The sequence below is a fragment of the Gossypium raimondii genome, chromosome 7 (assembly GCF_025698545.1).
Source record: "Gossypium raimondii isolate GPD5lz chromosome 7, ASM2569854v1, whole genome shotgun sequence".
In the NCBI taxonomy this organism is placed as follows: Eukaryota; Viridiplantae; Streptophyta; class Magnoliopsida; order Malvales; family Malvaceae; genus Gossypium; species Gossypium raimondii.
In genome coordinates, this window is record NC_068571.1 from 46,830,400 (window position 1) to 46,843,690 (window position 13,291).

The 13,291-nt window shown below is 32.5% G+C and overlaps 1 protein-coding gene and 1 long non-coding RNA gene across 3 annotated transcripts; one reads left to right on the forward strand and one right to left on the reverse strand.

Annotated features, from left to right (window-relative positions):
- Positions 1-983: 983 nt before the first annotated feature.
- LOC128042290 (uncharacterized) lies at positions 984-1,375 on the reverse strand. Its single transcript, XR_008197445.1, has 2 exons — positions 1,169-1,375; positions 984-1,127 (listed from the first exon to the last, which is right to left on the reverse strand). It is a non-coding gene; the product is annotated as an uncharacterized LOC128042290 (long non-coding RNA).
- A 7,847-nt stretch (positions 1,376-9,222) lies between these two features.
- LOC105786938 (phosphatidylinositol 4-kinase gamma 5) lies at positions 9,223-12,419 on the forward strand. Of its 2 annotated transcripts, none has more exons than XM_012613412.2 (2): positions 9,223-9,419; positions 10,037-12,419. In XM_012613412.2, the coding sequence occupies exon 2, from the start codon at positions 10,285-10,287 to the stop codon at positions 12,190-12,192; it is 1,908 nt and encodes a 635-aa protein (XP_012468866.1). In that variant the 5' UTR covers positions 9,223-9,419; positions 10,037-10,284; the 3' UTR covers positions 12,193-12,419. The 2 variants fall into 2 exon arrangements, with proteins under 2 accessions (XP_012468866.1, XP_012468862.1); XM_012613408.2 differs by having other exon boundaries at positions 9,223-9,414.
- Positions 12,420-13,291: the final 872 nt, after the last annotated feature.

Genomic DNA, 13,291 nt, shown 5'->3' on the forward strand with positions numbered 1-13,291 from the left:
AACACCCCCTAACCCTTATCCGTCGCCGGACTAGGGTTACGAGGCATTACTGAACAAAACACACCTTCATACAAACGTTCAATAGAATTCAAGAATTTAACATTGATATGCAATTCGTTTGAATACATGTTTAAATCAACAATTTCTAAATCAAAATATAAGCATGGTATATATATATAAATGGAAATATATTAAGCTTAGCCAAATTTTAAGTAAGTATAATTATAAATTCTACTTTAACTTTTTTAAAACAACAAAACATAACATTTTGATCCCGTTAGACCATAAGAAAATAAGCCATTTTCGTATGGCTATTAATTTCATATAGAATATATCAAAGTACGACTTTTCAAAACATTTATCTAGCCTGTACATGCCAAAGTTAAAATTTAAACAGTTTAATATCGAGACAGTAGATAGAGTGATGAACTTGCTGACGATCCTCGAGCTTGAAGCTTGATCTTAAGTCTAAAAATCAGAAAGACATAAACAAACAAAGCAAGCTTTTATAGCTTAGTAAGTCTATAGCATAACAGAAATTATAAAATAATTATGTAATTTCTTGAAACACTTAATGAATTCGCAAATACTATATATGTTAACTATGACATATAGTCAAAAGCATACTTAATTATCAACTCTTAAAACCGAATGTAAATTCACCATAAACATGAATAGCCGAATGCTTATATACATATATGCTTAACAAATATTAGCTCCAAATGTATATACACTTATTATAACTAAATGTATATATGTATTTATCACCTGCATATATCTAAATGCATATATGTGCTTATCGCTTGCACTTCATCGAATGCATATATATATTATTCAAATACATATGCCAAAAGCATATACTTATACTTATCGACCACATGTGCCGAATGCACATATATATGTTTACTATAATCCACATATGTCGAGTGCATACACATATATATATCCAACAATTTCATGATAACCAACATATATATACTCACTGAACACAAAGATTCGAACGTTTATATGCTCATCAAATACTTAGAAACAAATGTTCGTATATTTATCCATTACATATAACCAAAATCATATATATACCTAATGCAAATAATCACTTAATTTAAACAGATTCACTGGCACTTAGCCTGCTAGGCTTATAGCCTAATCCAGTTCACCGGCACTTAACCTGCTAGGCTTATAGCCTGATTCAGATCACCGGCACTTAGCCTGCTAGGCTTATAGCCTGATTCAAATCACCGGCACTTAGCCTGCTAGGCTTATAGCCTGATTCAGTTCACCGGCACTTAGCCTGCTAGGCTTATAGCCTGATTCAGTTCACCGGCACTTAGCCTGCTTGGCTTATAACCTGATTTAGATCACCGGCACTTAGCCTGCTAGGTTTTAAAACTTGAAAATCTCAATTTCTCATATACAGAATAATTCCTCAAATATTTATTAACAGCAAACACATATTCACCGTAGTTCATGCTCAAACATAAATGAGTTTGCAAATCATATTTTCAATCCAATTCAAGTACTAATAACTTATAATCATATAAATATATATTCGAACCTCATTTATAAAAACATAAACTTTTATGTCTTTAGTTCAATCTAAAACTTGTACACAAATGTACATATAGATATATATATTCAAACTCCGTATACATATTTAACATTTATACCTTTTAAATAAAATTAAAAGCCCATACAAGTATGTTTATTTATATTCGAACCTATATGAATTTATATATACACATTCTTGCCTTTACCTAAGTTCACAACTTATTCATGTATATATAAATATACATAACTAAATTTAATACAAATAATTTACATGTACTTATGTATACACACCAATTCGAGCATAATATATATATATGTATATATATTTGTATCTAAGTTCAATATGAAAACATATTTATGTACATCCATACATACTCAAAACTATACATACATGCTTAACATTCATATCTTATAATATAATCAATACTTAATTATATATATAAATGCTCCATCTCACATATAATCACCTTATTTAAAAAATTACCTATACAATTACAATATACATATCACTAATCAAAACACAAAGTTTTTTTACATATATATATATATATATGTATATTCGAAAACCTATGTATACATGAGTATAATACGTACCTTTTATCAAAGCAAGAATTTATACATGTGTTTATTTTCTCATATTCGAATCTTATGTGTATATATATATAACCTTCAAACAATCAATTAAATGAACATATTCATATAGATACATATATAAATATTAATACATTATATATTTATATATATATATATCTTTTATAGCATTCCTACTTTAACTTAAATAAAAATTTATATAAGCATATATATATATTTGAACACTTCATACACATATATATACCATTTATAATTCTAATTTATTCAATCAAATTACTTCAAATTAAAGCTCAACAACAACTACAATCGATATACATACATATATACTAATTTAATATCATTAAATAGCTAATAGACTTACCTCGGATATAGACGGAGACGTTTGACTATTCGACTACTTTTGTTTTCCCCGATCCAAATTGACTTCTTTAATTCTTGATCTAAATAAATTCAAATTAAACTTATTTAAACATTATTCCATCAAATTTAGCCTAAATTCACATAAATGGGAAAATTACAATTTTGCCCTAACATTTTCATTTTCACAATTTAGTCTTTTTTGCACAAAACACAAAATATTCCAAATTAATTTTACTATAGTATGGCGAATACTCCTAATCTCATATAGGTCCTTGCATGTCATTTATTTCACATTCTAGTCCCTCAATTTAATATTTTCTTAATTTAGTCCTTAATACACATTTTTATCAAAAAATACTAATTATAACATGAAAATCTAACAACATATATTTATTTTCCACCTATTAACATCATAAAACTCAAGCATTCATCAATGACACATTTCAAAATTATCCACAATTCACAAAATTAAGACATGGGTTTTAAAGTTTACGAAGCAACGATCTCAGAAACGTAAAAATTATCAAAAGCCAAGCAAAATACATACCAAATTTTAGCTTCCCAACTGCCGAATGTTTAAAACACCAAAGGTGTTCTTTGTTCTTCAATTTTCGGTAAAACAAAGCCAAATGCATGGCCACTTTCATGGTTTATTTTATTTAATACATATAAATACCTAATTTACTATTTTAACCTTTATTTATTCATTTAAAATCCACTAACATTTGTCTATAATAGTCCACTTATAATTTATTTGGTATAATATCAACATAAGGACCCCACATTAGAAAAACCATAGCAATAAAGTACTTTAACAATTAACTAGCCACTTTTGCATTTTACGCGATTAAGTCCTTTTATCAAATTAAACACACAAATAGTCAAATTAATTTACGAAAATTTCACACTATCAAATTAAAATATCACAGACACAGAAAATAATACTAAAATATTTTTTTCAGACTCGGATTTGTGGTCCCGAAACCACTGTTCCGATTAGGGTCAAAAATCAGGCTGTTACAGTTAATATTCTTAATCAAGGATGGATTTAGTTACGATATATATAACGAAAGTCACATTGGTTCTATGTTGACATATGGACAAGATAGTTCAGAATACCTTTTAGATATGATAGTAAAACTAATTATAAGGTAATTAGTATATATATATGGTCCAAGTGGGAGATTGTTGGATAATATGGACATCAATATATATAATAAGAAAATTACATGTTATTAGTTTTCTGATATCCCATCTTTAGAGAGAGAGAAGGCCATATTTCTCTAAAATACTCGTGTGTTAATTTGAAATATCAAAATCATAAGATTTGAATATTTCAAGATATCGATGGATTCAGGTACGCTTCAACATCTAGTTTTGTTTTTGATTTGTTTTTGATAATCTGACATGACAAATCTTAGTTTATGGTTTTCTAAATTTTGTATAAAATATTTACGGTTCTAACAACATTTCCAACAAAACTGTTAGGATCATCCCGATTAAGCAACGAACAAGTAAAAATAGTAGAAGAAATTGAGAAGATGAACACAGAAATTTAACATGGAAAAACCCCTCCAAAGAGAATAAAAAACCACGGGCAAAGATAATTTTACTATAATGGAAAAAGAACAAAGAGTACAAAAGATGGAGATAAAAATTAAACCTGAAAACCCAAAAAACAAAGAACCCTCAAAACGTAAACACAAAATTCTCTGAATGTGTTATGAGTTCTAATCTAATGGGTGTGTTTTTCTAAGATTGTAAAAGAGCCTATTTATAGGCTAAATTAGTAAGTCAAATAAACTATACTAATAAATGTTAAATATATTATACTAATAACTACTAAATCTTCTAGAAAGAAAATATATTTTTGTTTAACTTGACTTGCAAACAATCTCTTAGAATTTGGGTCACACAACTCTAACAATCTCCACCTTGACATGAATTCTTTCAACGCCATCTTTGCCAAAACCCGCCACGGGCCTATCTTGAACTATGCAGGGAATTAACTGAGTCGGATCTATGCTTAGAAGCTGGAAGACTTCTAGCCTTCGACTTATGCAGTGCCAAATCAATACTAACCCGGGTCTGATTTTCACGAATACAGTGCCCTAACTTTTCAAAACCTGCATCCAAAAGAGAACCTCTCTTCAACGAAACGACCGTACATTTTTCCCTCCTATGACCAAGTTGCCTCCGCTCCAAACGAGTTGACTTTGACTCCGTAACGAACGAGGGACTTCCGATTTCACCGATCACTGTAGAACCTTCTAGAATATAAAGACTGTCAGTTCTTTTACCTTTTAACAAAACGAGAGTTCCACGAGATACTTTAATGTGGCTCGACTCGATGTTGATTCTACATCCTTTCAAGTCTAAAATACTCAAGGAGATGAGATTCTTTCGTAAATCAGGTACATACCTGACATCTGAGAGTGTCCTAATCGTCCCATCGTGTATCCTAATTTTAACAGTACCAATACCGATTATCTTACTAGATGAATCGTTTCCCATGTGCACAACTCCACCTTCAACTAAACTGTATGTGGAGAACCATTCTCTATTGGGACACATGTGGAAAGAACATCCAGAATCTAGGATCCACTCAGACGTAAGCTTGGAGTTATCGCTCGTTGACACTAACAAGAAATCATCACCGCCTTCATCGACCAAATTAGCACCAGCTACATCTTCCTCGTTACTCTCAGTAGCTCTTTTATTTCGTAGTTTATAACAATCTGCTTTGACATGACCTAACTTTTTACAATAGCGACACCTTTTGTCTAGTTTCTTTGATGCTACCAAAACGGAAGCTTGTCTATCTGCATTGCTATTCAAACCAAACTCATTGTCGAGTTTGTCTCTACTAAACAAATGACCCTTCACATTTTCGAACAAGAGTTTGTCTCTGCCATAAATCAGGGTCTCCCTGAAAGACTTGTATGAAGAGGGTAAAGAGCACAATAATAGCATAGCTTGATCTTTATCATCAATATGAACCTCAACGTTCTTTAAATCATTTAAAAGAGTAATGAATTGACTGATGTGATCTCTAAGAAGCTCACCTTCATTCATGCGAAACGTAAATAGACGTTGTTTCAACACTAAACGGTTAGCCAGAGACTTAGTCGCATAAAGAGTTTCTAACCTTTTCCACAAGGCGGATGAGGTCTTCTCCATCAGTACCTCCTACAATACTGTATTCACGAGGCACAACTGGATTGCAGATAAGGCCTTTTCATCAAGCTCTTCCCATTCTGTTTGATTTAGATTCTCAGGCTTTTTCCCTGTAACAACCTTTTTCAAGCCATTTTGAACTAAAATTGCCATCATCTGAACTTGCCATAGATTGAAATTTGTCTCACCATCGAACTTCTCAATTTCAAACCTTGTTGCTGCCATATCTAAACGGGCTAATCTATGAAAATTGAACTAGCTCTGATACCACTTGTTAGGATCGTCCCGATTAAGCAACGAACAAGTAAAAATAGTAAAAGAAATTGAGAAGATGAACACAGAAATGTAACGTGGAAAAACCCCTCCAAAGAGGATAAAAAACCACGGGCAAAGATAATTTTACTATAATGGCAAAAGAACGAAGAGTACAAAAGATGGGGATAAAAACTAAACCCTAAAATCTGAAAAACAAAGAACCCTCAAAACGTAAACACAAAATTCTCTGAATGTGTTATGAGTTCTAATCTAATGGGTGTGTTTTTCTAAGATTGTAAAAGAGCCTATTTATAGGCTAAATTAGTAAGTCAAATAAACTATACTAATAAATGTTAAATATATTATACTAATAAATACTAAATCTCCTAGAAAGAAAATATATTTTTGTTTAACTTGACTTGCAAACAATCTCTTAGAATTTAGGTCACAAAACTCTAACAAAAACTTTCTAAGGAAAATGAGATTTGAGGATCTTATAAATTATTATCTCCTTGGGGGTTTATTTGAGAATCTATTTTAGGGTTCTAATTAGACGTAGGGGTTTTCTTAAAGGTACCAAGGTAGCGGAGAGGTAGCTTAAGCATCGATCCATCCCTTTTTCTTTTCAATTTGCCTTCAAAATTTTAAAATTGTTAGCTTTTTTATATTTAATAAAAGTAGTACAATTTTATTTTAAAAGAAAATTATAATTTTTAAACCTTTAAGATAAAAATCTTGACATAGTTCCTGACTAGAAGATGCTTTATCACAATAATATCATTCCTTTTGAATAATTTTTTTTGGATGAATGCCATTAATCTATGAAAGTAGTTAAAATGCTACAAAAGAACATTGTACAGTAACTGTACTTTAAGCTATACAACAAATTAACCAATGATACCCAAGAAGCACAAAGTGAAGCATTAACAGGGCCAACTCTATGGATTGATCTTCCTTTTAAACGAGTATGGTCAATCTTTTTAATTTGCACCAACACAACATCTTCAATCAAGAAAGATGCACCAAAATACCTATTGTTCCTTTGTCTCCATATCACATACAAAAATGCATTTCAAGCAAGCTTGAGTATAACAACAAGCAAGGACTTTACTTTAAGTTTTAATATCGTCCAAACCAACTCTTGCCTCCAAGTTCCCACAGCCCTATGAATGGAGCAAAGCTGCAAAACTGACTGTCACACATTCCTTGAAAAACTGCACTAAAAGAAAATGTGATCACGCGTCTCTGCAACATCCATACAGAAAAAGCAACAAGTATCAACAGAAATCCAAAAGCAAGCAAAAATAATCAGTCTTTTTGAATAATTGATGTATGGTTTATGTTCGTTTTATGGTTTATAATGACTAATTTTTTCGAGATTTATAGATATCTTTTTCAACAATATCATCTCTAAAATTTGAACTTAAATTCTTTTCTTAAGAACACAATATGTCTTAAGAATATACATTCAACACTTGTTAGTTTATTACTATATAAAAAAAGTATAAACTCTAAACAAAACCCTTTTGTCACAAAAGAAGAAGAATAATAAAAAGTTGAAGTGTGGAAAGAATAATGAGGTTGATGAGAAAGATTTGAAAGTTTATACCTAATCCTATCTTTTAAATATTAGATAAACTCTCATAATTTCACAAATTAGCAATCCACCTAAAATGCTAGTCATTTTCTTGACTAATAAGCTGCACTTCGCACTTTAGATAAATGAATCTTGAATAATAATAATAATAATAATAATAATAATAATAATAATAATAAAATAACAGTTAAATTTTATAATAGACTTTTTCATGAATTAGATCGGATCTCAAATCGAAATTTTAAATTAAATGGTAAAAAGTAATATATATATATAAATATATATATATATATATATATTTATAATTGAATCATAACTTGAGTGAGGTTGGAGTAATCCATGCTACATAAATTTTTTGGTAAAAAATATTTTCGGTTTTTCAATATCGAGTAAATTGACGTTTCTCAAAAAATAGAGTAATTCAATTCTTTTAATTGAGCAACTAAAGAAAATTAATTACAACGTTAATGTTTTTTGTTTATTGCATATAATTTTAAGTATGATAAATTTAATCATGAAAGTTTACACATTATGCAAATTTGATCCTAATTTAATTAATTTAGCTTGCAACATTTGTGCAAATATGTAAATGCTTGAAATTTTTAGAATCAAGACGAAATTGACAATATATAAACATGAAGGGCTAAATTTATTATTATATTGATCAGACGAAAGATATTAATACCGTAATTAATTATCCTTAGTAGCTCACTTCCAAAATTGATAGAGACTAAATTGTTCTAATTTTTTAAAAGAAACTAATTTACTAAATATCAAAATTGAGAATGATGAAAAAAAAAATTACCTACTTTGTCGAAAACCTCAGCTGAATGATTAACCCAGCACTTTAGCAGGTAATATTAGTAGTAATGGAAGGTAAGGTGTATTTCTCCATCAAAGTAGTGGGAATATTTATAAAAGTGAAAAGGGAAGTGATGCATACTGATGGTGTGAATGTAAATGTAAATGTAGTTGAGGGCATGGAGAGGTGTAAGACAGGGTCAGTAAGAGAGAGGAGTGTCCAATTTCCATTGTTAGACTGTTCTTCATTCCGGCGATGATGTTTGGATCCCTAAGATTGGGACCTTGTTGTATTTGTGGAAGATCCCGAAAAATCTTACCTACGATCGAATCTTATTTTTTGTTTAAGTTCATTTTTCGAGTGTATATTTTACTAAAATTCTCTCACTTTTCAAATAGATCTTCGAATCTGAATGAATAACCCAATTCATGATCAAATCTAATTTAAATCTAATTAAATAATACAAAATTTTTAAGACAAAAAACGCAATTTTATTTATTATTTTGTAAAATAATTGTTTATTTGATAATTTAATTGAATTTTGCCTAATTATACCAACTTCATCCTTCAAAATCATCATCATCATTATGTTATTTTAAAATTTTAAAGTAAGAAAATATTATTTTGAAGGTGTTGATATTTTTAGTTAATTTGTAAAAAATTGATTTTTATTATTTTAAACATTGTAATTAATTTTAAAATTTTAAAATTTTAATTATATTAAATTTTATAAAAATTACTACATTCAAATTTTAAAATATATTTTTAAAATTTTAATTTAATAAAATTTAAAATGTTAAAATTAAAAAGATTTGAACACAAAAAAGGTGACATATTTTTTTGGAATTATTAATATGTAAAAAAAAAAATTGGTATATAAATTTAACTGCCATTTACTTACCCTCGTCACAAAATACAAACAGAGAAGAGTGAGAGAGTCGGAGAAGGTTCAGAGGTTACAGGTGATGGAATCGTGGACAAATTTCAGCCATTGATCTTGCATACTCTCTCTGACTCCGATCTTTTGATCATGAACGGCCGTGATTTCTTCTCCCTGACATTCATTGCCGTTCACTGAATCTCCGTGAGGTTTTCTTTCAATGATTTTTCTCTTCTTAATTCTCACTGCGTTTCTTGTTCCTCCTTCAAAAATGTCATAAAAAGGAAACAAAATGAGATCTTTTACCTTTTCATTCCATTTTTTTTTTTACAATTTTTCTTTTCTTATGAAATAAAAACCCAAAGCTTTTGCCTTTTTCTTTTTCCTTTCAAAAGATGATCAAAATTTAGACCCACAGGTTTTGTTTCTTCATTATCTGAATACTGAAGAAGCAACAGTGATATTTTTTTTTTTTTAGTTTTTGGAAATCTGAATGTAGTGGCAGATTCAGGTGGCTTCTCTTCAATTTATTTCTCCACTGTTAAGTTTATTGAGATCTTGCTTTGATTGTTTTCCCCTCGTAATGATCATATGGCTATGCTTATTTCTTGTTAATAATGGGTTTTCTTAAATTTGTAAATCTTTATCTTCACTCTATATATGTATATAATTCTTTGGTAGTTTTATTCTTTGATCTTCTCAAATTCTTGAAGAATTAGTACGGCTTTTGGGATTTGTTTATATTCTCCCTTTAATTTACCTTGAAGGGCATTATTTTCTTGTGAATTATAGTAAGTAATTATATCTTGTCTTATAAATGATGCAGCTTTATCAATGGCTTCTATGCAAATGTAGCTGTTTTCCTGTGTTTCATTCCATGGCCAAACTCTGTGGATTTTTGTTCTCAATATGAGCATCCGTTTGGGGCTGTATAAGTCGACCGGTTACTTGTTTCACATGTGATTACCGCATTCCATAGTTAAGTCGGGCATCACTGGGTGAGAGACAAGGATCTTTTAACTTGTGACATCTCCGTTGCCAGCCTTGAAAACTGCAAGTTTTCTGTACCATTTTATGGCTAGAAAGTTGGAAAGTCCAGTACAGACACAGATGGCAGTTTCTGCTTTTAACAGTATATCCAATGGGCAGTACCATGGGAATAGAATATTGAAACCTGTTAGAACACGGCGTGTCTTTGTACAGACTGAAACTGGCTGCGTATTGGGATTAGAATTGGATCGGAACGACAATGCTCATTCGGTTAAAAGAAGAATGCAGATTGCCCTTAACGTACCTACAGATGAGAGCTCTCTAACATTTGGTGATCTTACTTTAAACAATGATCTCAGTGCCATTCGGAATGATTCCCCGCTACTTCTTACTCGAAATGCAATCCATAGGAGTTCATCCACTCCATGTCTCTCACCGGCTTGGAAGAATCTTCAGCAAAGGGATGGGAGTGGTCTGGTTGAGATATTAGGGTGCTCAACTCATTCTTCTGGAACAACTGAGTTGGTGAAGGACATTATGGATGCAATCAAGAATGGGGTTGATCCGATCCCTATAAGTAGTGGGCTGGGCGGTGCTTATTTCTTCAGAAATATTAAAGGTGAGAATGTTGCAATAGTGAAGCCGACTGATGAGGAACCTTTTGCACCAAATAATCCGAAAGGCTTTGTAGGGAAAGCTCTTGGCCAACCTGGTCTTAAACGTTCGGTAAGAGTTGGGGAAACAGGATTCCGAGAAGTAGCCGCATACCTTTTAGATTATGATCACTTTGCCAATGTACCTCCTACTGTCCTTGTAAAAGTTACTCACTCGATCTTCAATGTCAATGATGGTGTAAATAGAAACAAGCTTCAAGACAAGAAGGTGGTCAGCAAAATTGCATCATTGCAGCAGTTCATTCCTCATGACTTTGATGCTGGTGACCATGGAACCTCAAGCTTTCCAGTTGATGCTATACATAGAATCGGAATATTGGACATTAGGATCTTTAACACGGACAGGCATGCCGGAAACCTTTTGGTCAGGAAGCTTGGTGGCGTCGGAGGCTTCAGTCAATTTGAACTCATTCCGATAGATCATGGTCTTTGCTTGCCTGAGAGCTTGGAGGACCCATATTTTGAGTGGATCCATTGGCCTCAGGCATCTATTCCTTTCTCTGAGGATGAACTTGAATATATAAAGAATATCAATCCAATGCGTGATTCTGATATGCTGCGGGCAGAGTTGCCTATGATTCGAGAGGCATGCCTCCGTGTTTTGGTGCTCTGCTCAATATTCCTTAAGGAAGCAGCCGCTTTTGGACTGTGTCTTGCTGAAATTGGCGAGATGATGAGTAGGGAGTTCCATGCCCTAGAGGAGGAGCCAAGTGAACTGGAGCTTGTATGCATTGAGGCAAAAGAACTTGTAATGGAGATCAACATGCCATTCTTTGAAGCTGATGAAAGAGATGACGAGTTTCAGTTTGACATCGATTGCAAGGAAGCTGAGGTTAATTTCACCCCGAATACTACAAGAGATTTGCCTGCAAAAGCACTCATTAGGCATTGGTCTGAAACCATGAACAACCTGAACTTTCTAGCTGAAGTAGATGAGGATATTGAAGCGTCCGAGATCCAAGTGGACGAAGAGCCGGTTAGGGCCAGAAATGCTGGTAGTCTTGAAGAAGATTGGTTTCATACTGCTTCAAGGTTGTCTCTTTCCTTGAAAAGAATTAACAACTTGGGTCCAAAAGGCTTCCACTACCATGGTCAAAAACCTGAAAGGACTCACACAATGGACTACTCATCTAGGATGAGAAGTGCAAATGAACAGCTTCTGACCTCGACAAGCTTTGTGAAGTTTGCTGACATGAATGAAGAGGAATGGAATCTCTTCATTGTAAAGTTCAAAAAGCTCCTTTGCCCTGCTTTCGCCAATCGAAGGTCTCGAACGATTGGAGAGAGACAGAGACTTGGGACATCATGCCAGTTTTGAGTTTAGTTAAATATCCTGTTGTGGATGTGTAGATTTTAGGTCTAAAGAATAAATGTTTTTGGTGCTGGGAATTGGGTTTCTGGTACATAGTTTTCTTTTACATTGTACAGTGTTATGGAAGAAGAAATAGTAGGTACTAAAAGTAGTATATTTGGGAGAAAAGGAAGAAGAGAAAAGCTTGTTCAATCATATTTTCTTAATGAAATCATATGCATTTGTTACATAAACATGTGAAGTTGGTTATAATACTATCCTAAAAGATCTGGTAATTTTGGACATGTCTTGGAAAAATGAGAAAAACACAATATGAGCTTGGTTAGTGCTTTAAGTAGCAAATGCGATGACTTGCATGGCTGTTGTTTTGGCCCGAATTTTCCTAGAATTTTGCATGTTTTGTCCTTACAAATTCTAGTTCCAAGTGATGCTGACATTTGCCCACATTTGATGTGAGGTTTCAACATTCATGGAGACCAGTCTTTGTTATTTCTAAGCAAACCGAGACAGTGCCAGCAACATGACAGCAATTGATGAAAGGGACAGCATATCTTTGTTATAGTTTTTCGTGTTGTGAAATGTTGTTCCCTTACCTACTCGAAACATATTGGTACCATGCGTGACTGGTAGTTAAAGAGAAGTGGCACTCAATTTTCACACTTCTAGTGTATAGCAACTTGAACCCGGAAGGAACACTTCAAGTAAGTGAAATTAAATTTGTTGATACCAAGGACCAACAAAGAGATTATTGTATATATAAAAAATGAGGAGATAATGGAGGAGGAATAAGGTCGGTTTACCCATTTAGGGTGGAGAGCCGTCAAGAGATATTAAACTGGAGGAGAATGGAGAAGAGGGAAGAAGGTTTAACAGATGGAATTGGGATCCTTAAGAGTGCTTGGTCCTTTCCTCATGCTCCCGGCTTTATATATGCAGGTCATCCCATGTCCCGAGGTGTCACCTGATGAGTTGATATTGGGGTTAGAAGTCAGAGGCCAATAGCCAAACACTATAGGGCCAGGTAGGTTGGCGCACAAGACGCTACAGGACCAGGCAGGTTTGCTTTATGATGTGTGTTTGTGGTCCTGCCTGTGTCCTAAGTGGT

Bases quoted from the DNA above. Each gene is read 5' to 3' on its own strand.
- LOC105786938 (XM_012613412.2), top strand. From the start codon at position 10,285: ATGGCTAGAAAGTTGGAAAGTCCAGTACAGACACAGATGGCAGTTTCT.